General features: G+C 33.2%; 3 protein-coding genes across 7 annotated transcripts; 1 reads left to right on the top strand and 2 right to left on the bottom strand.

Moving 5' to 3' along the window:
• Positions 1-1,123: 1,123 nt before the first annotated feature.
• LOC137810089 (histone-lysine N-methyltransferase CLF) lies at positions 1,124-11,249 on the bottom strand. Of its 2 annotated transcripts, none has more exons than XM_068611215.1 (18): positions 10,767-11,249; positions 10,133-10,234; positions 9,718-10,043; positions 8,844-9,005; positions 8,080-8,164; positions 7,804-7,962; positions 7,670-7,717; positions 7,521-7,592; positions 7,096-7,443; positions 6,757-6,947; positions 4,223-4,358; positions 3,902-4,125; positions 3,176-3,307; positions 2,496-2,586; positions 2,116-2,163; positions 1,915-2,043; positions 1,738-1,815; positions 1,124-1,620 (listed from the first exon to the last, which is right to left on the bottom strand). In XM_068611215.1, exons 1-18 carry the CDS (start codon positions 10,827-10,829, stop codon positions 1,429-1,431), a joined length of 2,586 nt encoding a protein of 861 aa, XP_068467316.1. In that variant the 5' UTR covers positions 10,830-11,249; the 3' UTR covers positions 1,124-1,428. The 2 variants fall into 2 exon arrangements, with proteins under 2 accessions (XP_068467316.1, XP_068467317.1); XM_068611216.1 differs by having other exon boundaries at positions 7,096-7,401; positions 10,767-11,220.
• Positions 11,250-15,078: 3,829 nt separating this feature from the next.
• On the top strand, positions 15,079-17,637 carry LOC137810103 (protein IN CHLOROPLAST ATPASE BIOGENESIS, chloroplastic-like). The gene is made up of 11 exons (XM_068611234.1): positions 15,079-15,528; positions 15,607-15,690; positions 15,858-15,932; positions 16,013-16,055; positions 16,137-16,194; positions 16,290-16,457; positions 16,529-16,591; positions 16,679-16,773; positions 16,879-16,960; positions 17,079-17,189; positions 17,310-17,637. Exons 1-11 carry the CDS (start codon positions 15,405-15,407, stop codon positions 17,448-17,450), a joined length of 1,044 nt encoding a protein of 347 aa, XP_068467335.1. The 5' UTR covers positions 15,079-15,404; the 3' UTR covers positions 17,451-17,637.
• Positions 17,638-18,765: 1,128 nt separating this feature from the next.
• Positions 18,766-25,698, bottom strand: LOC137810102 (filament-like plant protein 7). Of its 4 annotated transcripts, none has more exons than XM_068611230.1 (7): positions 25,541-25,698; positions 25,317-25,406; positions 24,048-24,170; positions 23,534-23,678; positions 20,936-23,399; positions 20,772-20,823; positions 18,766-19,333 (listed from the first exon to the last, which is right to left on the bottom strand). In XM_068611230.1, exons 3-7 carry the CDS (start codon positions 24,138-24,140, stop codon positions 18,860-18,862), a joined length of 3,228 nt encoding a protein of 1,075 aa, XP_068467331.1. In that variant the 5' UTR covers positions 24,141-24,170; positions 25,317-25,406; positions 25,541-25,698; the 3' UTR covers positions 18,766-18,859. The 4 variants fall into 4 exon arrangements, with proteins under 4 accessions (XP_068467331.1, XP_068467332.1, XP_068467330.1 ...); XM_068611231.1 differs by having other exon boundaries at positions 24,048-24,215; positions 25,541-25,679; XM_068611229.1 differs by having other exon boundaries at positions 25,317-25,541.
• Between the last annotated feature and the right edge of the window lie 337 nt (positions 25,699-26,035).

Below are 26,035 nucleotides of genomic sequence, written 5' to 3'. Positions count from 1 at the left end.
TTTCAAGTTTTACCTCTTCTACGTCGCCCACTGCTCCACTCCACTCTGTTTCTTGCACTCCCTGGTGTCCCTTTCTTTATGCTTTTCACATGGTGGGGTAGTCTGCTTCTGCCCAGAAATTACTGGTACAAACACTTTCATGTTAGGCAACAAAGCATGCAACATATTCATGTCTTTCAGGCAAAGGGCTCAGCAAAATAATCTGATTAATCTCTCACCAGAACACAGGTGTTTATTACCTTAGTAGGGAGGGAAAATTTGTCTTTGGGGTTTTTTTGGTGGCCACACGAGACTCCTTATTTGCCCCTCAGGTTCTACACTAAAACAGATGTTTTTAATGGAAGTTTTGGATTCAAGAAAGGATCTGAGTTTGATAGTTTTGGACAAGTTTTAAGTCGAATTACAATTGCTGGCTAAACAAAAAATTCACTATGATCAATTGAAAAAGTGTTTAAAAAATCTTTATATTTTTAGGAATGATTCAATTTATAAATAAGTTTATCAAAAATTTATAAAAACTTCATACGTTACTTTCTGCATTTTTTTAATATGTTTATCAAATTTTCAAAACACTTACAACTTTCATGAATAATTTAGTTTAGTTCTTTCATTATAATTTTTTTACAAACAAGTACTTTAACTATTAAATAGTTATTCAACAAGTGCCCAAATAAACTAATAATCCAATGCATCACAAATAAATTCACTTTTGATTAAAATTACAATTTTAAAAATTCAATAATTTAATATATTTCATATGACATCACTCAAATCAATAATAATTTACAATAAACTTAAATATTTTGAATTAAAATTTTAAAAAAACCATTTTTTTATATTTTTTAATTAAACCTCTATTCTTTAAATCTGTCAATGCAAATAACATAACATTACCTTACATCATTATCATTAATTATGTATCTAAATGAAAAATTAAAAAACGATATAAATAAATTTCAAATTCCTCGTAAATTTCAGTGGTGTTTTCAATTATAACTTCTACAATTTTACATTAACACAATGTCATTTCCAATATAAAAGATGTATTTTATTTATTCACAAGTATAAATTTATAAGAAATCTTCTATCATAAAACATTTATACCATTAGAAACTCAACGATGGAATGAATAAAATGGTAGTTGTAAGAACAGAAATGATATACATGAGGTCTTCTGATTTGCACTTGTACATTCCTCTGTGGGAAAGAATTGCATGAAAATTTGATTAAGCTGATATTTTCCGTTAGGAATGGCGAATACTGTAGGTAGATACTAAAATGAATTGTTTAAATGTAGTAACCTATGCAGCAACAATGGCATGTCCTTGCTACGAACAAAAAGCTCAAAAAATACTTCTTTCCGCTACCAATGAGATTGCTTTCCCTACGTGTGAAAGAATAACAAAAGAATTGATTTTGAAAACAACATTAAGCAAGCTTCTTTGCACGACCACTTGAAGGAGCCCCGTCCTCTTTTTTGGACCCAGATGCTTCAGGCTTCCGAGCCCAGGCAGGGGCCCTATCGGGCTCATAACGATAATCATAGAACAGTTCCTCCCCGGCGCAAATCCGTTCCTTCGCAAAAATGCCTACCCTATGATCTCCAGCAACCATAATAACCTGCCAGTTTAAGCATTTATACAGATTGTGAATGACACTGTAACCCTAGGAATGCTCGAAATGTAAATTAGAGCTCCATGATTAACACATTTGACAAGAGTCGGAACTAAGAAATACCTTTGCATAGCAATTTGGATCGGGCGAATGGTTCGCAAACTTCAATTTATCACCCTTTCGGTAAGCATCAAGAACGAACTGCATACAACAATTTGTGGTTCATCCTATGTTTGATACATGATTAATGTAAATGGAGAACTTTACAGTACAACAGATACATATATGTAAAAAGCTTGCCTGATCATTCAAATTAAACAGAAAAGATGAATTTTCACGGTCATATATCTTTCCTCGCTTGTCTGCTTCCCGATGAGAAATTAACTCTCCTGTATACTCTCCAAGGTATTCATGTTTACCAACACTATTCTGGAGAGTGAAGAGATTGAATTAGGAAAAGGAAAACTACACGTGTCCAAACAAGATTATTTACAGATATACCTTTAAGAAGGCTCCCCAGCCTGATACATCAGACCTTCCAAGAAGAACCTGTGAACATATTAGATGTTAGTTACAATCACAGCAAATGTAACAAAACATGATCTTAAAGTATAATTAGCATAACAAAAGAACAGGAACGAAAAATATTGAGAACAAAGATTACGATATGGGATAGATCAAAGTTCATGAAAAATCACACTCTGATAATCTAGATTATATCTACAGAGGGAGTTTCTTTTATAAACATGATTCCAACCACTTCTCTCAATCTTGATAAATATGCCCCTATTATTTTGATAATAGAATAAATTTGCAGCAAAGAAAGCAAACAAATCTATTTGTAAGATTTCAAAAAGAAAAAAGGCAGTAAGAAAATATACCCTTTGCTGCTGTTTGAGAAGAAGCTTCATGTTTCTACATTCATAATTGTCCCCTCGTTGGCTAGGAATCCCAAGAGAACCATCGCCGCAACTACAACCATAATTGACCCACATAGCAAAAGCTATCGTGACAACCAAATCATGAAGTACTAAAATATATTATAAGCACTTTAGAAGAAAGGCAGAGAAGTCATGAAAACAGACAACCAAATCTTTTACTAAAAGCCGAATGATTTATTTACATCCTTCATTGTGTGAGAACTAAAACAGACATCTGTTGAGCAATGATGAGGCAAGTCCAAGAACTTAGAAGTTATTTGTTTCTTGGATTAAATTTCATATTCCATGGAATATTATTAACATAAAAAATGTTAGATAAATACTTATCATTCCTTGGAATGTTTTTAAATTTATCTAATTTTAAAATAAAAATATTTACAAAAAAATGGGATAACTTATATTCCCATGGGAATAAGGATTCTCGCCCTTTTACATGGAAAAAGGAGGAGAAACTTGTAATATAGATTCCTAGGAATACATTATGTCGAGCAACATATTTCTATATCTTGCACTAAACATGGGAATGCTACCATCCAAACTCGCATTATTTACAGATTATTAAATATGCACATAAATCATTCTCAAGGATCAGCACACAACCATAAACAGGTAAATCTCACCTGACCCAACAATTCCTACAGACATCTGGATCACATTCCCTATCTGCGGCAAAGCATGGACATTGACGACTTCGGCATTGACTCTTAGCACAATGACAGCCACGAAATCGATTCTTGCAGCTCTTGGGGCATCTTGATATAGAAAAGAGGGGAAAAAAGGAATCATCACAGAAATTAACAGGTGTTGGGTTCACATGCTGGCAGGTATGAATGTTAGAGTAAAATAACCATGTAAACTATAAGTACAATAATTCCTAGGGGGGAGTTTGTTTCACGGCATCATCTTGTATTCACAAGAACCGTATTCCATGAACATGTTTGGTTGGTATCTAAGAACTACCAAAAAAAAATACAAAAAAAATATAATTTTTTTAATTTGAACATTAAAAAATAAAAAAGAAAGGGAGAAGAATGTAGTTATTATAGGCAATAATTTTCATTCTCATTGGAATATCAAATACCCACCTCCTAATGGAAATAGAAACATTTTAAAATGGGTCATTTTCCTGGAAATAAAGATTCTGAGGACTATATTTCCATAACTACCTAATAAATATTGGAATATTTATTTCCATCTTAATGCTTCCATTAATGAAAAACGCTGCAGTGAAACAAACCTTCCGAGACTTTGTTTAGCCAGCGAGAAATGCCGAAAAGAAGTAAAACACTACAATTCTACATGCCTCTCATTCATCAAGGTTGTATGCAGCAAAGTCAAAAGCTTACCCACAGTACTTCTCACAACAGGTTCCATTAAGAAGACAGGAGCACTGCTTTCCACAAGCTGATTGGCAACCACATGGATTATACTGCCGACAGGGTTGATCCTTTCTCTCTGTAATCCTTTTCCTGATAGAATGATAAGCAGCAGATTTCCAGGTGTACTTCAATCGACGGACTCTTCCTCTTCTACGTAAGAACCTAGACCTTCTTCTCACTTCATTATTACCCTTAATTTTACAACAAAAGAAGGCTTTCTTAAGCACTATTTGCAAGTTAAAAAGACCAAAGAGAAAAGTACATTAAGTATAATTGCATTAAATCAACCTTGGAATAGCCTTCCAAAAGGGAATTTGCAACATCCCCAGGAGGACCAGACATCTTTCCATCTTCACAATTTATGTATTGGAAAACATCCCAACAAGTCTTTAGACCATTTAATAGATTCCTAGCTATTAAGCAACTGCAGTTAAAAGCAAAAATTGTAACTTAGTAGGTCATTGACAGTCAATATGCCTAAAAATAATAACAAATTTAAACAAGACACAAGTGGGCAAAGTGATACATTTGAAACTACATTTATTAAAATTAAAGTAGACCCTAACCACATTCTCTACTTTACCCTATATTTGTGATTTATTATGTAAGAAGTTTGAGCTTGATTTGGAACCACATTTATTCTTTAAACATCTTTTTTTATACCAGCAAATTAGTAGCTTATGTCAAAACTAGTTTTCGCTTATTTTCATTTTCCTAGTTTTAATAAATTTCATTGTACATTAAAAACAAAATTAACAATAAAACTTGTTAACCATTAACTTTTTCATTACATTAGACCAAGGCTAAAAATACAATATACCAGTTTCGTTCACTTTCTCATTGAGGAATAGATCATCAGTCAATCAATTCATAATAGTTGTAGACAATTAGCTCAACCTTTAAATTATCTACCTCTTCCAACCCAGTAGGATCTACCATCATGCAAGCCTTAGATAAAATGTTTTCCACCTTAGAACCACCTAAACATCCTACCTCAGCCCAAACCATTAACTACAAAAGCCTTTCCATCCAACCTTATACAACCAAAACCACAACTTGACTAATTGTTGGATCGAGCACTTATCATTAGACCAAAAACTATAGCTGATAATCAAGGAACAACTATTTCTATTTAAAAGAATAATAGCTCAAGTGCCATGTTTTGATTGTGACTTGACTCATCTGGCATACACCATGGGACAATTGATGCAGTCTGCAACAAAGTTTCCTTGAACATACAAACATATTGAAGAATGAGATTTATTTACAAATAATTAATTAATAGTGTAACAACTAGGTAGGATTAGAATACGCAAAAAAGATGTTAAATATAATAAGTATATAAATTTTATTGACAATTACTTTAAATAGTTTCTCATTGATACTTTACATTTACACTTGAAAAATGCTAGCAACACTATTTTGAATACACAGCATATGGATCAAGGGCTTACAACAAAAAGCTAAAGGAAAGAGAGAAAAACATGATAGAGTTACACATAAATACAACACAAAACATCTTTCACTCAAAAAATAATATAAATTATTCTAACACAAGCAAACACTTAAAACTACTTCCATCCCGGTAGGCAAGACACTTTTTAAGAATTTGTTAGTTTGATTTTATAAGATTACTTTCAAGTTGTGTCTTGGATTAATTATTTTGACCGAAATACCCTTAATTACTTTACAATAAATACTATATATTAGTAATAGGCCAAATCATTCTCTCTCTTAGGAGGATTGGAGAAGATTACTAGTGCAATTTAAATAAGAGGAAAGCGTAATATGATGCGCATCAATTTTTGAATTTTGGAAAAAAGATACAAATTGTTAACAAATTTAATGCTACTAAATTAAGAACTTCAAATAAGTTATGTGTCTTATATATAGAAACAATGGTATCACATTATCACTTGTTACCACTTCAGAATAAGTACTTAAGGAAACCAAATGACATTATTATTTTTGCATCATTTGTCACTCTTCATAAAAAACAAGTCAAAACTTTTGGTTTGGTGGATATTATTTTTAAATCCATTTATACTAACATCATATGCCAATTAAATACGATAATGTGTTTGATAAATGTTATGATGTCAAACTCTCATTAGGAAAAATTTCTAGACTTAAAATCTAGATTAAAAATATCTTCTACAAAAAAAAAAAATTAAGCATTGCGCAAGGGAATTTTGTATTTTTACTTTATGGTTTAAAAAAGCCTTTAACAACACAATCCTAAATCATAACATGTTTAGAAAATTTTGTTGGCCATGAGTATGAACCTGACTTTTAGTTTTTCATAATAGGTGTCTATAAGTGAACTATTTTAAATAACTATAATTCAAATTAATTAAGTTCCCTGATAAAAGCTGTCTAGGGTTCCCATGCATTGTGTGGGTTTAATCTAGTTAAGTAGTAAGCTTCAAACACTGTTGCGAACCTTTCAGTTTTCATTTTAAAATCTATGGCTTTGATAGTTGATAAATAAAAGTGAGATATACATTACCAAGAGGCTTGTGCTTATTTCAAGTAGCCAAGGAATGCCATTGAGATTTGTTTCAAGAATAAGATTTTAAAAAAAGAAAACCAATAAACCAATTATAAACAATTTGATGCAATACATCAAAATTGCACCCATCCATTCCCCGAAATTGACTGAAAACAAGATTAATTTCATTTACACAATTGAAAAAGAGGTCATACTCTTATTATATTCATATCAGCACTAGTAACAGCATTCATGCTTTGTATCATATTATATATTTATATTTAATAAAGAAAAATTAAGACAAGCATCCCTAATCTAAACATATGCTGACCTGTTTCTACCAAAAATCTCCATTCCTTTCTCTAAAAGCCCCTTTTCAAGAGCTTTCCAAGATTTATTGTCTATGATTTCTTGTTTACAAACGTTGTCATCTACAAAATCTTCTTTCCTTGTCTTGTCTTCACTGCTCATAGCATGTTGATCAGTGACCAAATCATTTGATGAACGCTCAAGAGCTTCACTCTGCATTATTTACAGATTATTATAAGTACATTCTTCCTAGATCTTGCCATGCAAAGCATTATGACACATTTATGTGATAAAATAATCGTTTCTTCTTTATTTTGGTTATAATTGAAGATGAAGTAGCGTAACAAAGAACACTACTTACAATGGAATCAGAATCAGAAACCATTGTTTTCTTCTGCCTTTTCTGCATGCAGACTAAGACTCGTTCTGCCACTCGCTTACTGTTCCTCTTACCAATTCCAGCTTTCCCCGCAGATTTAGTTTTAGGAGGAGCTGAGTGAGATGCTGAAACAGCATCTCGTCCAGGACCATTCTCTGAGTCACTACTCTCAGAAATGTTTTTTGCATTAGATGAAGCACTTTCACTTTGGCTTCCTTTTACCCGCCTTTTAGTAGAAGGCTTTTTCCTAGATAAAACGCCACCAGAGCACTTATCTTCACCATCAGCCTGGGCAGAAGATGTTTTGGCAAATCGTTCAGACTTAAGCACCTAAATCAAGATTTAAGCAAATTGAGTTCATTGTTAAAAAAAATTATAAACAGATCCCTAAGAACTGAAATGCATACCGATCGGAAACAATTTGGCCCACAGGGTGCATTTTCACTATCAGGAGGGATCCATATAGGTTGCTTCTCAGCCTGTTAAAGTATCAAGTCCTAACTCAAATAGAAACTGTACACAATTTCATCAAAAGTAGCCAATAAATAGTACTTACAGGGAAGACAAGATCCTGTGAACATCCATGTAATCTACAATCAAAAACCTGCAAAGTAGAATATGGCAACCAATGAGATATCTAGAGAAAGATAATGCAAACTATACAATGCCTTCATGGGAAAAATAACTCACAAGACATCGTCGACAAAAGAGGTTGTCAAAAGAGTCAAGAGCGGCTTCAAGATCCTTTTCCAGAAAAGAATTGCCAGTCTGAGAATTCTCTACAGAATCTACAGCCTTTGAAGACCCATCAGCATTGTCTTGATGAATACTAAGAGCTTCATACCTTGCCTGTATAAGATGTTTGATGGTGTTTCATATCTCTGTAAAGCCAGCACAAAGCAAATGGGAAACAGCTGGACGAAAGCTTACACTACGACCAGTTTTCATCGAATGATAACAACATACCTTAATTTCATTAGTATTCCTAGAAAAGCACTGAGCCAATGACTCCATAACGTTGTCAGTTAAACCAAATTCTTTGACAGTCATACTGTAAAATCAAATCAGACATTAAGAAATCCACAAAACTGTCTGTCATGCAACACAAGATAAGCAATATCTAAATATTATATATGCAACATGAAATTCATGAAGCAACATGCAAACATGACCAAAAGAGGCTTCACCAAAAAAAGCAGAGCAGAAGGTAGCAAAATAACTGCAGAGTTTTTAAGATCTTAATGGGATCAACAAGTTTATTTAACAGATTAAACAAGCATATAATATTTCTGTCAATACAAAAAGTATATGCACTGGTTTCTTTTTCCAACAAAGGTTTGAATTATACATTTAACAAAAGATCTTCTTTAATTTTATTCTCTGTACATAGGAAATATAATAACAAGAAAATAACTGAAAGATATTGCCACCCATCCTCCCACGAAAAATAATCACAAAAGAGTAAACCCACGTGACATAGACAGTCAACAGAGGTCCAACAGAAAACAATAACTTCTGAATTACTCTAAAACACAGAAAGAAAGAAAAAATACGGGGGAGATACGACAAAATAGACACACAGCTTCCTGCTCTAAAAACTTATCTTGTGAACATGTTACAACACAGTCAGGCATACATTGAAACTTTATCCTACATCCAAACAGAAAATATCTTAAAGGGAAAAAGAGACAGTGAAAGCAACAAATTATAGTTTACTAAGCTATACCAACCGAAGTATATAATCTTCAGATTCTATAAATTCTCTTTTCTCCTCTTCATCCTCCATAATTTCCTCCTCACTGTCACTGCATATAAGTGCTTCTCCACCATTTTGATCATAATAAATTCGTCTTCGGCCTACAACTGACTGATCCTCAGTCATTCTTTGATTTCTGTACCAGAATGGACACAAGCAAAAAAGTGTCTTCAAAAGATCCCATTTTAACATCATAAACAGAAAAAAATATATATATAGGAATTAAATAATTTAAAAAAGAGAAACCATGATACAAAAATGGGGAAAATTTGAGGGGCTAAATGAAAAGGTAAACATAAAAATAACCATTTTCTCTGCCTTTGATTTCTTTCAGTTATTATGATACGTTCACCTGAGACATTTGGATTACATTTGCAAACAGATGGCAATGAGTCATAATTCAGGTTATCCCAGAATTAACCACTAGTTAAAAATCACACCAATGACAGGAAAACAGCAAAGCAACAACAACCAAAGCTTTTACCCACTAGGTGAAATCAGCTATATGAATTCATTGAAAGCATTATTTCATCTCATGACCCAAATTCTCAGAAAGTACATTTAGATCTAGGACCTTATCATGAATTTCACCTATAGTTTTCCTTGACTCTCCTCTACCATAGGATTTATACTCCATCCAATCTACTCTTCTTAATGGGTTTTCTTTTCACACTACACTACTCATTCATGATCCTATTTTTTTTGTTGGATCGTCAACTGCAACATCCTCATCTTTGCAACACTGACCCTATGATAATAGTGAGTAGTGGCAACCTAACATAAAGTGATATACAGCATTGTAGGTGTTATAAACAAGAAAGAAAAACAGAGATTAAGACAAAACAAACCTATCCAGAAATATCCACGTAGTATAAGGAGGCAACTTTTTTATTTCAGGCAATTTGATTGGACGAACAGCATTCTTAACAGCAACGTTAGACCCTAGAAGAACTGCTGTAGAACCATGGCTATCTTCATGATAGCCATTGCTCTCTACATCACCGTTACTTGCATGAACACCATTGTGCATATCAATTGCATCTTTTTGCCTCTTTGTAAGCAGGTCTAGACTTCTGTTAGAATCACCAACGCTGATGTTCCTTCTCTCCATTGCCATTTTGCAGACATGATTTGTGACACCAACCAGCTTCAGTCTGTTTTCCTCTATTCTATTCTGATATACAAACGCACATTATGAGAAAAACGAATAAGGTCCAATCAAAAATCAACAACTAATTACAGCCATAAGCTCAGCTATTACACCTTTACATAAACAATCCGTTCCACGGCAACTTGTTTCTTTAAAGAATCAATAACCGGCAACACATCTTTAACAGTCTGACTAACAGCGTCCACTTTGTCACCCTGCATTGAAACGATAACACCATATAACACTCACAGCTACGTTACAAAAGAAAAATCCAAACAACTTCCCCAGTCACAGCCAGCGTGTAGTGATTGCAGTAAACAATTAATCTGACACAACACAACCAATGCACAAAGACTCCAGCTCAAAACAACCACAATCTCATGTAACCAAAAGAACCAGGAAAGTCATAAATGATCGATAAGCTTCCCTAAATAATGGAAAACCAAAGCGCATCTTGAATAGCCTATTCAATATACAATGCAGTTACATTCCAGTTTCAGCCTACTTTAGGAAGCATTTACCCCAAAAGTTATGCAGCAGAGTTACTTTATACTGAAACGGCATAAATAGGTTAAAAACGAAGCGAGAGAGACACACAAATCAAAGACATAATCAAACCAGATCGAAGCAAAACTGGAAATAAAATAAAGAAATAAAATCGGAAGCGAAATCAAGTCAACAAGCACGAGTTTGGGCGAGGATGAGTTAATGAATGCATTTTAAGAGATAAAGAGAGAGAAAGAGTACGGAAGGATCGATGATGAGCTCCGATCTGGAAGAAGAGGGCGAAGGCGAAGGCTTCGACGCCATTGACTGCGGCAATGGTGGCGAAGCTTATCGGAGCCGATTCGCAAATGGTAATCGGATTGAGATCCGAATCATGCAGGAGGAATTGCCGATGGTTAAGGATTTTGAGTTTGAGGAGTGGAATTGGCGGGGCGAGTTGAAAGTTGAAACCCTAAGTCACGTCTCAAAATCCTTAAAAACAAAATTAGGGAAATGCTTTCAATTTTTTTCCGCCGCTTTTCACGATACCTTTTCTTATATTTTTTTTCGTTTTATTTTTTCCGTATTTTGTTTGTTGGGGGAAGTGACTGGAATGGGGGGAACGCGATTTTGAATTTATATGCACTGTGGAAACCAACAACAAACCACGCTCTTATCCCCTTCGCTAATTTTCTTCCCTAGATTTCTTTTCTTCGGTTGTTGGCACTCACAACTTAAAATATTATTATCCTTGTTTCCGTTTTCACACTTCAGTTGCAACTACTCAGGTTTCAAAGAAAAACTTCTTTTTATTAACGGTTGAAGATAGTATATGATCCCAGTGTGAATGAATTATGAAATACTGAAATAGCATCTTTAAAAAATAATTTATTAAATAGAAAATTATTAATATTTTAAGGAAAATAATCTCTAACATTTAATAATATTTTGAGTTTACTAAAAAAACTCAAAAATATTATATTATTTCTATCCTTTTTTTAGTAATGAAATGTTTCTTTATACTAAGAATAACTCTGACAACAAAAATAATGTCATGCGAAATCTCCACAAAATATAATGTGTTCAGTATGGTTAATAAGAATGGACATTTTATCAAGTTAATATAGTTGCGTATTAATAATTTGAATTCGAAATTATTGATTCAGAATAAATAATTCTATAAAAAAAATTATTTTCGTATTTGCTGATCAAAATATAAGGACAGAACTTATGCACAATATTATTTTGAGCTGTTATCTAATTAGATATATAATTTTATCTTGATATTACATATGATGTTTGATGAAAATAATAAAAAAACAGAATTTAATTAAAAAAAACAACACAAAATATTGTATTTAATTTTTTTCGAAAAAAATGTTGTATTGACATTGTAGAAATAGTAATAAAAAGTAGTAAATATTGCGTTGATGTTATGGTGATGTTTATTTGTTGTTTGTGACAATATTGTGTTCACCGTAATAATGGGTCTTGGAATAAGCTTTAAACTTATTTATTTAAAATATACATTCATGTTTATATACGTATAAAAAAATTTGAAAAAATATTGAAAATTGTTTCTATTAGAAAGATGAGACATAGAGAACTATTGAAATCTTCGTCTTCCTTCTTCAATCGAGCAGGTTGCTAGGTGCTTGGCTGGGATCCTTTTCGCGTTTCGTGTATCTTCTTTGGTCCTCAGTCTCGGGTGAATACCAAATGCGGTACCTGCAAAAGACACTTCTACACTCAAGTCAGTAAAGCGGGTGATCGACACTCAGGTAGGTGCACAGTAATAAATGACGTACATTGTTCATTGGAATGTGTGTTATTTATATTATTATATCACACTTAAGGTTGAATTACCTAATTCTTAATGATAGTTTAGTTTCACTAACCTTGATTTGAGCGTTAATGGTTATACTTGTCTGTCGGTCAAGCCATGCGTGGTGTGTCGGCTAGTTCGATCAGGCATACTGGAACACGTCAATGTGTCCCTTGGTCATCTCGAGCAGGGAGATCGAGACACGTCATCACATCTCAGTCGGTCAAATCGGTAAAAAAATATATAAAATTGTAATATTGAGTTTTATTTGTTTACAAATATTCAATTAGTTATGGTTGCTTGGTATGAAGTAAAATAATGAAATCGTGAAAGAACAAATGGTAAAACAATAGAGCTCTTAATTTAGGCACCAAAACATTTGACAATTAAGATTTGTTCTTTCCTATTAAAAAAACTAATTCCATTTTTTAATAAGCTATAATTATTTGTATCATCTTCTTCCACTTGAAATTAATTGTTCGTTAATTTTAATTGATTAACTTATATTTCTAATTAAGTATATCAAATGTCTCTTTATCATATCTAAAGAATTTATATATTGATAAGCATAGACCTTTGACTAAATTAATTAAATCTTAATGAATTGGTTGAAAATAATTGGTAGGTGAAATATTTATAATTATTTAACAATTATTTCTGCATATTTGAAAATTATTAACAATAAAGTTTAATTAAAAATATAATTATTTTAATAAAAATGTTATTAAACTTAAAAATACTTAATTTCAACATTTGAAATAAAGCTCACACCAAGTTTTGTAATTCAAATGTAATAAAACCGTGTAAAAGAAAAACTAATTTACGTGGATATGTTAAGTAAAACAACTTATATGAAAAAACTAATTTATAAATCAACGGATAGCTGAAAAAATAGTTTACAATTGATAAACTAATTATTAGTTGATAAATTCATAACTTATACATTAATAAGACAGTAAATAAATTTAAAACACCATAAAAAGATATATTTATATTAATTTTACTATATAAATAAATTTTAATAACAAAATATATATTAAAATACAAAAGATGATAATATAAAGGAAATAAATATAAGTTAAAAGTTTATTAAATAGCGTACTTTATATATCTGATTAAATACTTTTAAAATATCAAACTAATTTAGAATATAGCTAAATAAATTAGTATTTAATTTATTGAAAGGGGGAAATACCATGATTAATGAGTTATGAATTGAGAATAATAGATTAATCCAAAAGTCTTAAGTTATGAAACGGTGTCAATAATACTACACATAACAATTCAGTTTTTTCTTTCTGGAATAAAGTAGTAAAACAACATCAGCAATATTAATAATAATAAAAATAATATTTATGGTTTTAAAAAAATAAATAATAAATGTTTCGGTCCCGATATATTGACACCTCTGCACATTGACACACATTTGACGCTGCAGACATGACAATGATATGACAGAGTAAGATTGTGCACGAATGAGCAAACTTCAAAATAGGGTAAAAAAAATATATTACATCTATTCTTAAAAACAATCGGTGTAATATATATTTTTTTACTCATAATGACTTATATTACATCGGTTAGACGACTTAACCGATGTAATATATCATCTATATTAAAAAAAATGATTTTTTTTTTCATAAAGAGTGAGTGGGTCATAAACATCACATAGGTAACCACTTACAGATACACCGGTAACCAATTTTGCGTGTGTCAGTATATGTGGAGGAAGATGTGGTTGGGTAACCAGTTCTAGTAGGGTTATTACATCGATTAAGCCATCTAACCGATGTAATATATGATTTTTACATCGGTTAAGTCATGTAACCTATGTAATACATGATTTTTTATTAAAAAAAATTGATTTTTTTCATGAAGAGTGGGTGACCACAAATGTCACATACGTAACCACTTACAGACACACGAGTAACCAATTTTGTGTGTGCCAGTATATGTGGAGGAACCTGTGTCTGGGTAGTTCTGGTAGGGTTATTACACCGGTTAAGTCATTTAACCGATGTAATATATGGTTCTTATTAAAAAAATTGATTTTTTTTTATGAAGAGTGGGTGACATAAACCTCACCACTTACAGATACATGGGTAACCAATTTTGCGTGTGCTACAGGTCATATATTATAATATAAAATCAGTGTCACATCCTCACTAAATATCACGTTTGCAGCGTCAATTAATGTCACGCAAGCGGTGTAAAGTATCTGTTAGTGAGAAAAAATGTTAATAAAACATTTTTCTAAATGTTTTTATAATAGTAAATAAATAATGTCAATAAAAATAGCTAAATAATGAAACTATTTTTTCATTCTTATACATCAATCAATTTAATTCCTATATTTTTCTTTTCTCTGTGTAATTGGAAACGTCAATCGATGTCCAATAGAAGTCAGTGATGCCATTTGATGTGTCTCAGAATCTGTGAAAATAAATAATCTTATCCCCAATGCAGGAGGCATTGAATGAGCTTTTCCATTATCTTTCATAAGTTTTTTTTTAAATGGATTTCTTTATGAATTGATAAAGTTAATTTATATACAAATTTTAAAAAAATAAAAAAATATACAAATGTGTTTATATAAACTAATTTATTTCATACATTTTTCTTATTTTCCATAAATTTATAAAATAAGTTGGTCCAAATATTTCATTGCATCTTTTCTCTCTTTCATTTTTCATGATTTGATTTTCTTTCTTCCTCCATTTATATATTGAGAACCACCATGTTATCATTGTAACTACTTTCATTATTTTGTTGCTGCCATTTCTCTATCACAACCTTTACTTCTCCTCTCAACAAATAGTTATTTTACTTTATTTATAACTATTACCAATTTAGATTTTTTTTTACACATTTTTCAGTTTTCTCTTTGTATATTTATATTATTTTACATTATTAATATATAATTATTTTCTTAGAAAAATAATCTTCCCATGTTTTAACTGTTTTTGCTGGAATATCAACTCACCTTTCGTTTTATGTGGCAATGTTTTTTCGGAGAAAAAAAAAGAAAAATAGATAAAGGGAGGGAGAATGGGAGCAAATGAGGCGAATAGACAATGAAGATCGGCGGCGTGGTCTTATACGGCGGAGCTCCACGTGGCAGAGTCGTGCCTCTGCTTCTCCGCCGCCGCAGAATTTCCCTCCGCGTTTCTTCTTCTTCCTCCTACTCTTCCATTTCTGGTAATGCATTTTTGTTCTTATCCATTAAACCGTTTCGCTCTTTTCTTTTCATTTCTCATTTTCATTTTTCTTCCGTAGACCACGTTTCTTTCGTGAAGGATGTAGCTGCGACTCAGCCTCCTCAACATCTTTCACATCTGCTAAGTATTTTGAAAACCAGAGGTAAATCAATTCCTTCATGAATCTTAAGTTTAGGATAACCGTGAATCTTTATTTTGTCTTTATTTTGTCTTTATTTTGGTAGAGATGTGTTTTGAATTCCTTCCTCTGAGGAGTGATTTTAATAATCTAATTAGGTTTAATTTTTGTTATGCTTTTGTATTTAACAGGTGAAACTATTGTCTCACCGGGTGCCAGGCAAGGATTAATACCTCTTGCTATTCCACTGTCAAAAAATAGTTCTGGTATGGGTTTAGGGTTAACGAGTTATGTACTGTGAGAAATTTTTCAAGTTCAGCACTGTTTGTGACTGCTTTCTTGGTAGGTGATGTGACTGCACTGCTGCGGTGGCCCACGGCTCCACCCGAGTAAGGCTCAATGGCTGTTCTCTGCCGTGGTTTACTTACTACTGTTTGAATCATCTCATGGTTATGAACAAACACCTGCAGGATGGAAATGCCAGTGGTGGAAGTAAGAAAACATGGAGTATGGCTTTTAGCTAAGAGTGTAAGTGGAGTCACTGCATCACTGTGTTTGGTTTTACTTCATTGTGATGTTGATTAATTGGGAATCAATTTCAACTGTCTATTTTCAACTTGCAGGTAGACCAATTTATACACCGTATGATAGTTGAGGAAGATGCAAAGAACAGTCAAGAGAGAAATGAAGCGGTATTTAATGCTTCGGGTGATGCTGGGAAGAAACTTTACAGAACTGGTGATTTTGCAGAGTCTGGAATTTCTAACCTTGATGTCTATCTTCTGAAAAAGGTATTAACAAAATTTTAGACAGTGTTTTTGACCTTCGTGGAAAATCATGCACGAACCTAACTTGTTTTCAGGTCGGTATATTTCCAGATATCATAGAGCGCAAAGTGATGCGGCATTTTGAGGAAGGAGATCATGTAAGACTCGTTGCATTTTAGTTTGCAACTCAATTATTAGCCATTCGTATAAATTTAGGCATGTTGATTATGTCTGTGTATGGGAAGGTTTCGGCATTAGTAACTGGAGAATTTTATACCAACAAGGAGCATTTTCCAGGATTTGCTCGACCTTTTGTGTTCAATGCGGAGGTTTTGCTGAGGTTGGTGTAAACATTTTCCGATACTTCTTCAAGTTGTTGAAGATGGGAAAACTGAGCTTACTGTTTTCATCTTCTGCTGCCTTTCTTTTTAATAATTTTCTACAGGGTTGGGCGTAAAGTAGAAGCTAAAGATGCTGCTAGGGGAGCTTTGAAATCACCGTGGTGGACTCTGGGTTGCAAGTATGAGGTATGAAATCATCCTCAGTTTGGTTTTCTGGTTTAACTGTAAAATTGTGCCCAATCTCTTTTCTTTCTGTACATACTTTCCTGTGTTACCCTCTTTGTCATTTTCATCTTTTGTTTAGGACGTAGCTAATATAGCCCAATGGGATGATGAGCAAATTGAGTACATTAAAGAAAAGGTGACCGAAGAGGGAAGGCAAGAAGATCTTAAAAAAGGAAAGGCCCCCGCACAGGTGCAATATATTGTGAACCATTTGTTAATTTAATTTGAATATCTAATTCATGTCTATAGCATCAAACATTCATGGCTGGGGTGTTTGCTGATCTTGCTTTTATCTTTAAATCAACTGCAGGTTGTACTAGATGAGGCGGCTTTCTTGTTGGATTTGGCTTCTGTGGAGGGAGAATGGGATGACTACTTAGAGCGGATAGCCAAATGTTACGAGGAAGCAGGACTTCCGGATGTTGCAAAATTTATACTTTATAGAGATTGACTTAATTAACTGATTTTTTTCTCTCCAACATGCTTCGGTGCATGTTTATTTTGGCATGTCCAGTGCTTCTTATGAAGTTTTGGAAATAATTAGAGGAAAATTATACGATTTATTCCGCAGGTTTTGATATTTTTTCCCTTGAATTCTCATTTCATTGCAATCAGTCAATTTTAACCTGAATTCCTCAGATGCTTGTTTATTTTGTTTTTCCGTGCTACATGCAAGAATAGATGACATTTTTACATTCCTAATTCACTTGGCTCAGCCTTTGTTCTCTCTCGTAAACATATATGTCATTGTTTATTTACATTCCCTATTCCTACAATCAATACTTATCATGTTATTGCAGATTGGCCAAGCAAATTAGTTTGGAAGCTAATCGAAGCCTACGTCAGTGCCAGTAGTAACTTGTTAAGCTTTAGTGATTACTCGCTTGAACTTTTACCAAACACCAAACATTTTCTTTCAATTTTTTTTGTGACGGTATATGTCATTTCAAGATTTTAAATATCTTTTCGTTAGTCTCAATTAATTTTGTTTAGTGGGAGAGAATTTAAAATATAAGCCTTTTATTATTATTTTGAAAGTTTTTATAGAAAATCTCATTCTAAATAGTGGAGATCTTATCTCTCTTTTTAGTGTAAAATTATATAAATAATAAATTTTATGTTTAAAGATCTTTGTTTAAAAATATTCTCAAAAATAATTATGATAAATATTTGTTGATCACAATTGTTTTTAATAGAAACTGATATTATAAAGAAAGATAATGCAAAATTAAGTTCACACGAACTTACTCAAACTAAGAGTTGTCTGGCCTCCAACATCCATTCAAAAAGTAAAACTGAGAAGGCTTTTATTTATTTTTATTTGATCCAATTGTAAGTTGAATTTTATCTTAACTAAGTTTGGAACAAAATATCGAAAGCTATTTTGCAAATTCAATTTAATACAAACTCACCCTTAGACAAATATACTTGCGCTCTAACAAGATGCACTATATAGTCAATGGATCTTATTAGTAATTGAACTCAAAATTCTAATTCAATTTTATAACACCAATTTATAAAAAAAAATAAAAAAAAAATAAAATAATATATATATATTATAAAATGTCTTTATCTCTAATCTAACACAAAATTTTTAAGTTATATCCAAACTCTAGCCCAACACGTAGAAAAAAGGTTATACACAACTAGCAAGATTGACACGAGCCACAAAACCTGGTAAGTGTATGTGTGGCAACAACTGTTTCATGCATCCAATAACTTTGAAGCAGTTAAATTTCAGTAGTATGAACAAGAGAGCCAAGACCAAAGACGACAAACATCACTCCATTAGAAATATATAGCAAAGATATAATTGTTACCCTGTCTCAGGAATTACTAAAACAGCACTATAAATGTTTTTCATGTGTTCAACGAAAACTGTGCTTTCTTTTTGGATTTCTTTCTCCCAAATAGCCTTCTCCAAAAATTTCTACCACCAGATTTCTTGGTAGGCACGATGGCCAAAGAATTAACACTAGCAGTGTCTTCCTGGCCTTTAAGTCCATTCAAAAGTAAAACCTTTTCCAGGGGCTGTTTGAAACCAGGAATGCTGATGGGATTGGAGCTTGTTTCACTTGCTGTGATAACACCTACATTTGCTTTAGTACCACCATCTGCCACCATCTGATCAAATAGAGAAGATCGAGTTTTCACTTTCATTTCTTTCAGGGGGACAGAACTCGTGTTTGTAACTGTATGACGTTGCGTGGCAATGGCATTGTCAAAAAGGGAGACATCCTTTGGTGCAGCTAATGCCTTCAACTGCTTCCCAAGGTTAAGAATGGTTTCTTGACACTCTGCCAACTTTTCGGAAGCGGCTGTTATCTCCCAGTCCTGCAGGAGCCGGATAGATATGCACATGTAAGCAATCAAGTCAATATTTTAGTTACTGCATAATGGTGTTGTTAAGTTTATACCATACCAAATGGTAGCAATTCTTCATACACAAGGGTAGGTGGCTCTTGCTTTTCTCAGTTTTTGCCACTTTGTATGATCAATACTCTCCAAACATTAAGCATAGAATCAGGCTTCATTTTCATTTATTTGTATCCATTTGTTAAAGGATTCAGCTAGGAGAAATGCTAACAATCTTTCTAACACCTGTATGTATTATTGGCTGAAATTCATTGAAAACGCAAAATTTGGTGGGTTTTATTTCTAAATCAGGAGTGGTTTATTAAATGAGAAGTGAGATCTACTAAAATTAGTGATTTCTGATCAGTTTCAACCAATAATAAAGAAAGAATTAGGTGTTAAAGAGAGTGGCGCTACTGCTTATTTATGGTCTTAGAAATTGTTTCCTAGTGGAACTGACTTTCTTCTGTCCATCCCACAACACTACTGATTCATAACTTATTCTGTACAGGTAGCTAAAATTATGGAGGGAAGGCTTTGCCTGAGTTTTATTGCTTGGTCTCAAAAGAGAGCATATAGATTTCCAAACAAGGGAATCAGAGCATATAGTCAGATTTATGAAATTTGGAGCTAACTAGCATTCATCTAACAATGAAGTCTAGTGAAGCAGTATAAAAAATAAAAGAGGAGGGATCTCTACCTTCATCAACCATATTATTCATCCATCATTTACAATCTTAGTCTGAAAGAACATTTAGTGTTCTGCTACAAGTTCATATCTAACAGTTGCTAAAGGCTATGATATAGTGGCAACAGGAAGTATGGGGATCCTGATTGATTGTTAGAAATGGTATGATAGATGGACACATCGATCAGACTACTTCAGTTAGATATTCCTGATCCGTTAAGTTACTAAGTCACAACAGTAGGTAACATTTGTAAGAAGTATAATTTAGTACCTTCATCAAAAGTAAAAACGAAAAAGGGAAACATTTTTGTTAATATTTTCTGCATAAATGCAAAAAAGATAAAATAGCCTCCTGAAATTATTGTCTCGTTTCATGACTAATCTAAAATCCTATTCCAGCTTCCCAGACTAAAATCACAGCAGCCTAGGACTTGGGTATTTCCATGCTATTTCTTAGATTTAGGAGAATTGTATATTGGATATAGTTTTGGCATTCAATGCTTCAAAAGCACTTAAAAACAATCAATGAACTGAAGAAGTAATTTGTTCATCATCCTCCAATTTGGGATCTCCCAATTTAGTTTTAAAATCCAAGTTAGCCTCAGAATTATATATTATTCAATGCCAAATCTATATCTAGATGAAAGTGCTTCAAATTGATTAAATCTTTCAGAATGCCATATATAGTAAAGACAAAACAGGAATAAAATGGGATTGAGAAGAGCTTACAGTTTGCAGTGGCTCATCTTTCTGATTAATGTCATTGTCTTTCTTTGTCATGCTGTGAATATAAATTTGATGTGAGTGTCAATCTTCAAATAAGAGATTAAAAACTAAATGTTTGAAAATCATATCTTATAGTAATAAGTATTGAAAGATTAGATTATGGATACCTTTCAAACTGGAGCTGAAGTTCAACACATCTGGTCTCTAATTCTTCACAATATTGATTTTTGTTCTCCAGTTCCACTTCTAATGCTAAAACCCTGTGATTAGCCTCTTGTAGTTCGGTTTCTGTAAGCTGAGTGTCAAGATCTGCATTTATGAATTCATGATTTTGTATTTGATCCTCAAGTATTCTATTCACTTCTTTCACAGTTTGTAACTCCAATCTCAAGCCGCCAATAGTCTTCTCTGATTCTTGAAGTTGATTTGTAGCTGATTGGAGCATCCCTTCCAAGGCTTCCTTCTCAGATTCAGAACTGATTACTTTATCTTCAATATTTTTAATTTCTTCCTTGTCAACATATGGCATCTCTTTAGTTGGAACATCATGACAATCTGAATTAGTTAGCGCAGGCAGACATGATAACTGTTCTCTAGTAAGATGCAACTTATATGCATCTGTAAACATCCCCATTTCAACTTCGTTTTCACTTAGTGTCTCATCCCATTCAAATTGTTTTTTAATGGCATCCCTCATACTAGAAACATCCTGAAGTGAAAAGCAGTGATTCATAATCCAATCCAAGGCTGTAGTCAGTTCTGTAGCAAATTTTTCATGATCAGCCTTGTTATTAAGTAAATCGTAACACACACGGAGAAATTGCTGCAGGACACTACTTAGTTCAGATGTTTTCCACTGGAAAACACGGACCATGTAGCCTGTAGGCATTCCTTGACTCTTGTGTGTACGGATATTTTCATCTCTTTTGTACAGAGAATCTGAATTATCATAATCCTCAGCAGGCATGCTAATCCCTTCAATAAGCTCAATTATCTTACCTATTGACTGGCCCATATCCCTTTGAGATTGCTGTTCAGTTCCCTTTATTGATAAAATCTCAGCATCAGTACCACACAGATCTTCCACAGAATTATTCAAAGGTTCCCATGAAGTGTGCTGACTAAAATGGAGAGGCTTAGATCCATCAAAGTGACCTGATCCTTTGCTTGAATCAAACCTATATTGATCCGTAATTTTTAGATAGCTCAAAGCCAATCTAATATCCTCACGTATGTCATCGAGGTTCTTATGAGTGACACAGTTTTGATCCATTATCATTTTAACTACTTCCAGGAGCCAACCAGGAATATCTCCCTTTAACATGTCATTGGAACATGATTCCTGATTTGATATGGAGAACTCTGACAGATGATCAGACACAGGAACAATCTCCTTACCTGTTACTCCAAAGCCAATCTGGTTCAGTCTAGTCTTTGAGAAGCCATCTATTTCATTGTTTTCTTCTACAGAAGCATGCGAAATTTCAGTGGCATTTTCAACAGAGACCACTGCTAATTTTTCCATTTCAAGGAAGTCATCCATTAGGCTTATATCTGAGGGTCCAACACTTTTGCATGAGAATGATTCCTTCTGCCGTATACTTCTAAAGTGCTCCAATTCCGAAATCAATGCAGAAGCCCAGGAGTCAGCACAGCTAACCTTGTCATCACTGCCAATGTCAGACATTGATGACAAAGATAAATCTCGACATGCAAGATTACTTCTAGGCTGCTCCAAGGTTTCATGGCCTCTAGATTCAATCTCTGACTCAAGTCGCATCAGTTTAGAAGCCGTGCGAGCAAGCATTACTCTTGAGAATTGGACTTCATTTATTTTCCTATTTAGTGATTCTTTCAATGTCTTGTTTTCTTCTTCCACTGCATTTAGCTGCTCAGTCAAAGTAGTCATTCTTCTAATGGCAGTCTCGGAACTGTCAAGTGCAGATTCAACCACTAAACTGGTTGAGTTCAAGTGTTTCGTTCTCATTTGAAGTGAATCCTGTTCCAACATTTCAAATTCATTTTTTATTTTTGCCAAGGAAGCTTGACTTGGCAATCGTTTTTGTACAAGAACACGCAGCCTCTGACATTCTGATTCTAACTTGGCAATTTTTTTAACACTCTGTGAGTGCTGCTTATGAGAAGCATCAGCTGTTCTACGATTAAATTCTCTTTCCTCATTCCGGATAGCAAGTTCCTTTTCAAGTACTTGAGTTTCATACTTCAGGGAAGCATTATCTCTCTCCATGGACTCTAATCTAATCATCAATGCATTATGATCAGCCTCTGTATGAGCCAATTGTCTTTTCAAATCTTCAATCAAATTTCCTTTAGCGATAATAGATTTATTAAGACGAGAATTTTCAACCCCAGATTTAGCAAGCCCTTTACTGGTCTCTGATAGTTGCTCCTCCAAAACTGTGCGTGTCTCTTCGAATTCTTTAGAAACTTTTATCACAGCATCATGCATCCTTTGCTCTTGCTCTTCTCTAACAAAACGTAACTGTTGCATGCATTCCTTGAGCGCACCATCCAATTGGGCCGCTCTTTCTTCATAAACTAATTGCTGCCGTATTGATTCCTCAAGATGTTGCTTCATAGAAAATATTTCAGCTTCTGCCTTCTCCCATCCTTCAAAGGAATCTTTAATGAGAGACTGGTAAAACTACTCTAAGAATAATAAATAATCTATGATTATTATTGTTCAAATTCGCAAAGTGAAGGGAAAGGATAAACAAACACACACAGCAATGCATAAACATTACCTGCCACTGCTTCTTCAACAATTTTTGTTTGTTTCTTCAGCTGCTCATCTTTAGCAGTACATTCAGAAACTGTAAAAGCAAGCTTATCATTTAATCTTTTTAAGTCTTTCTCCAATTTTTCTTTATCAGATAGAGGTTCCTGTACCTAAAACAGCAAGGCAAACAAGACAAAAGTACTAACTATTTTAGCAAATAATAAAGAAAGCATTATATTTCACAAAACTCTGGGGAAGAAAATTCCAGGTTTCTCCTAACAACTAAATACATAAACAATTAATTTGTCCATTTTGTAATTACAAAATATTTCAAGATCAAGGGCACAGGAAAAAAAGCCCTTCTGGATTAATACCTTTACTAATTAGTCCACTCAAGATGTGAGGCATTGAAGGGGAAGGAACACTACAGTAGCCGTCTTAATCAATACATGAACATAAATTTTCGGTGGCCTTCATGAGAAGTTTAAAATATATATAATGAGAACTGAAACAGTTGATGTGAGACACAATTAAATTACCTCTCCATTTTCTTTTGAAGTGAGATTTGTTTTGTCAGTTGCTATTGTCTTCTGTGTGGATTTTTTCCCCCAAAGCCAAGACTTATGGTCCATAATGATGAGAAGGCTTCAAATGTGAGAAGCCTGAATGAAGATTTCGGTAAGGAGAAGTATGCTACTATAGTCAAACTGGAAGGATGAGCTAACAAAAAATAAATCACAACAATGATAACTTTTGAGTAAATAATTGCTGCTATGCAAGTAACCTGAAGTGATGTACACTTTTCACTACTTTTAATCGATAATAGCTCGTGTTCATACAGAAACACTATTTCAATATTTCATCATTGATGCCATGCTATAAAAGGATTAAGAATGGCTCAGCCGCAGTCAGGATTGGAAATCATATGAGCAAAGCCTATCTAGGTAAATGCACCAAGTAACTGAGCTTAAAATTAAGGCTTAATCAATTGGGTTCAAATTTGTATCACAACAAAAACAAACTCTTCCATTAAAAAGATTTAGTGCGTCTTTGGAATGATATCTGAGACGCACATAAATCGGCAAGTCATAATATCCAAACGAGCAAATGATGCAGAAGCAAAAGAACTACTTCATATTGACGCAAGTTAACTGTTGAGAAACAAACATCCCATTGAGGAGACAAAAAACAAAATGGAATGCTAATATATATTAAATCAAAACATTGTAATTAACATATTCATTCTTACAGGATACTACAATACTATATATGAATCAGCCTATGGACTAATGAGCCAATTGTAAAAGCTTAAACTAGGTTGATTTCACAAATAAGTCAAAAATTATGAGCTAATTGAATTGAACTGTTAATAAACTGTTTCACGAACTGGTTGATGGGCTCTTCAATTCATTTTTAACCTAAGCATAATATATACCTTAAGTATACAACAGAATTTAACAATGAGAGAGTATTATCAAAGCGTGGCTGCAGGGAATGCAATGGCCATTCCAAGAAAAATATCTGTCTCAAAAACAAAGAAATTAAATAAATAACTAAACGGGATTTGACCAGAATCTTACCATCATGCAAAAGAGGTATGTTACATACATCACAAAATAAATAAACATCTCCACACATTAATATTTATCTATAAAAAAAATACTATAAACCTCTTTCAGCAGAAAGCCCAAAAGGTGAAACTTTATTCTTCTTAAATAAAAAAAAAAACTTCTTTATAGAACAGAATCAAATGATGGTACAATATAACAAGAACATAATAATGAAAGGTGTGTGCTTTGGTTTCTGACCTCTTAAGAATGAAGTGTGAGGCTTTGCTAGTACGTGGATGATCCAAGAGAAAAGAACAACATCTGAGACCCAATGGCGAGGAGATTCAACTGTGGCATGGACAGTTCAGGAGACAGGAAAAATGGATAGAAGTGGGGATTAAGGAATGGGGAGTTGAGAAGGTTAAAGGAAGAGACACAAATAATGAACATCATACGATAACGTGCAATGTTTGATTTCTTACCGACGCAGAGGGTACCACAGCTCCAACCTTAAAGAGCGAAAAAAGAGGGGAGTTTGGTTGCAGGAAAAGGGAAAAGAAGTAAAAAGACAGTAAAGTGTTCCCAGCTGGACTAAAAGTCAAACTGAAAAAAGACACAGCCATGAATGTAAATTTTGATTGCAAAAATTATTGAAAACATGTCTTTTAAGATTAACAAAAGAAAACCCAACTTACATGCATGTCAAAATTAATATTTTCTAATATGCACTAATGTGATTAATTTGGCTTCACTTAACCAATGGTTTCTGGCACATATATACTTAATGACAACCTTGTTCGGTACACACATTTTTTACATACCTTTTAATACTTATAGCCCAGTAAAAAAAATGTGTAAAGAGAAATGTTAGAAAATGTTTGTTATAAATCCTCATAACAGCAATATTTAGACTTTTTTTCACTGCTATCACAAAATTTTATTTGATGTTTAATATTTGATAAACATAGATTTTCTTA

Source organism: Phaseolus vulgaris, chromosome 2 (genome assembly GCF_000499845.2).
Source record: "Phaseolus vulgaris cultivar G19833 chromosome 2, P. vulgaris v2.0, whole genome shotgun sequence".
NCBI classification, from domain to species: Eukaryota; Viridiplantae; Streptophyta; class Magnoliopsida; order Fabales; family Fabaceae; genus Phaseolus; species Phaseolus vulgaris.
The sequence above is the reverse complement of the archived record's forward strand: the minus strand, read 5'-3'. Positions and strand labels throughout refer to the sequence as shown.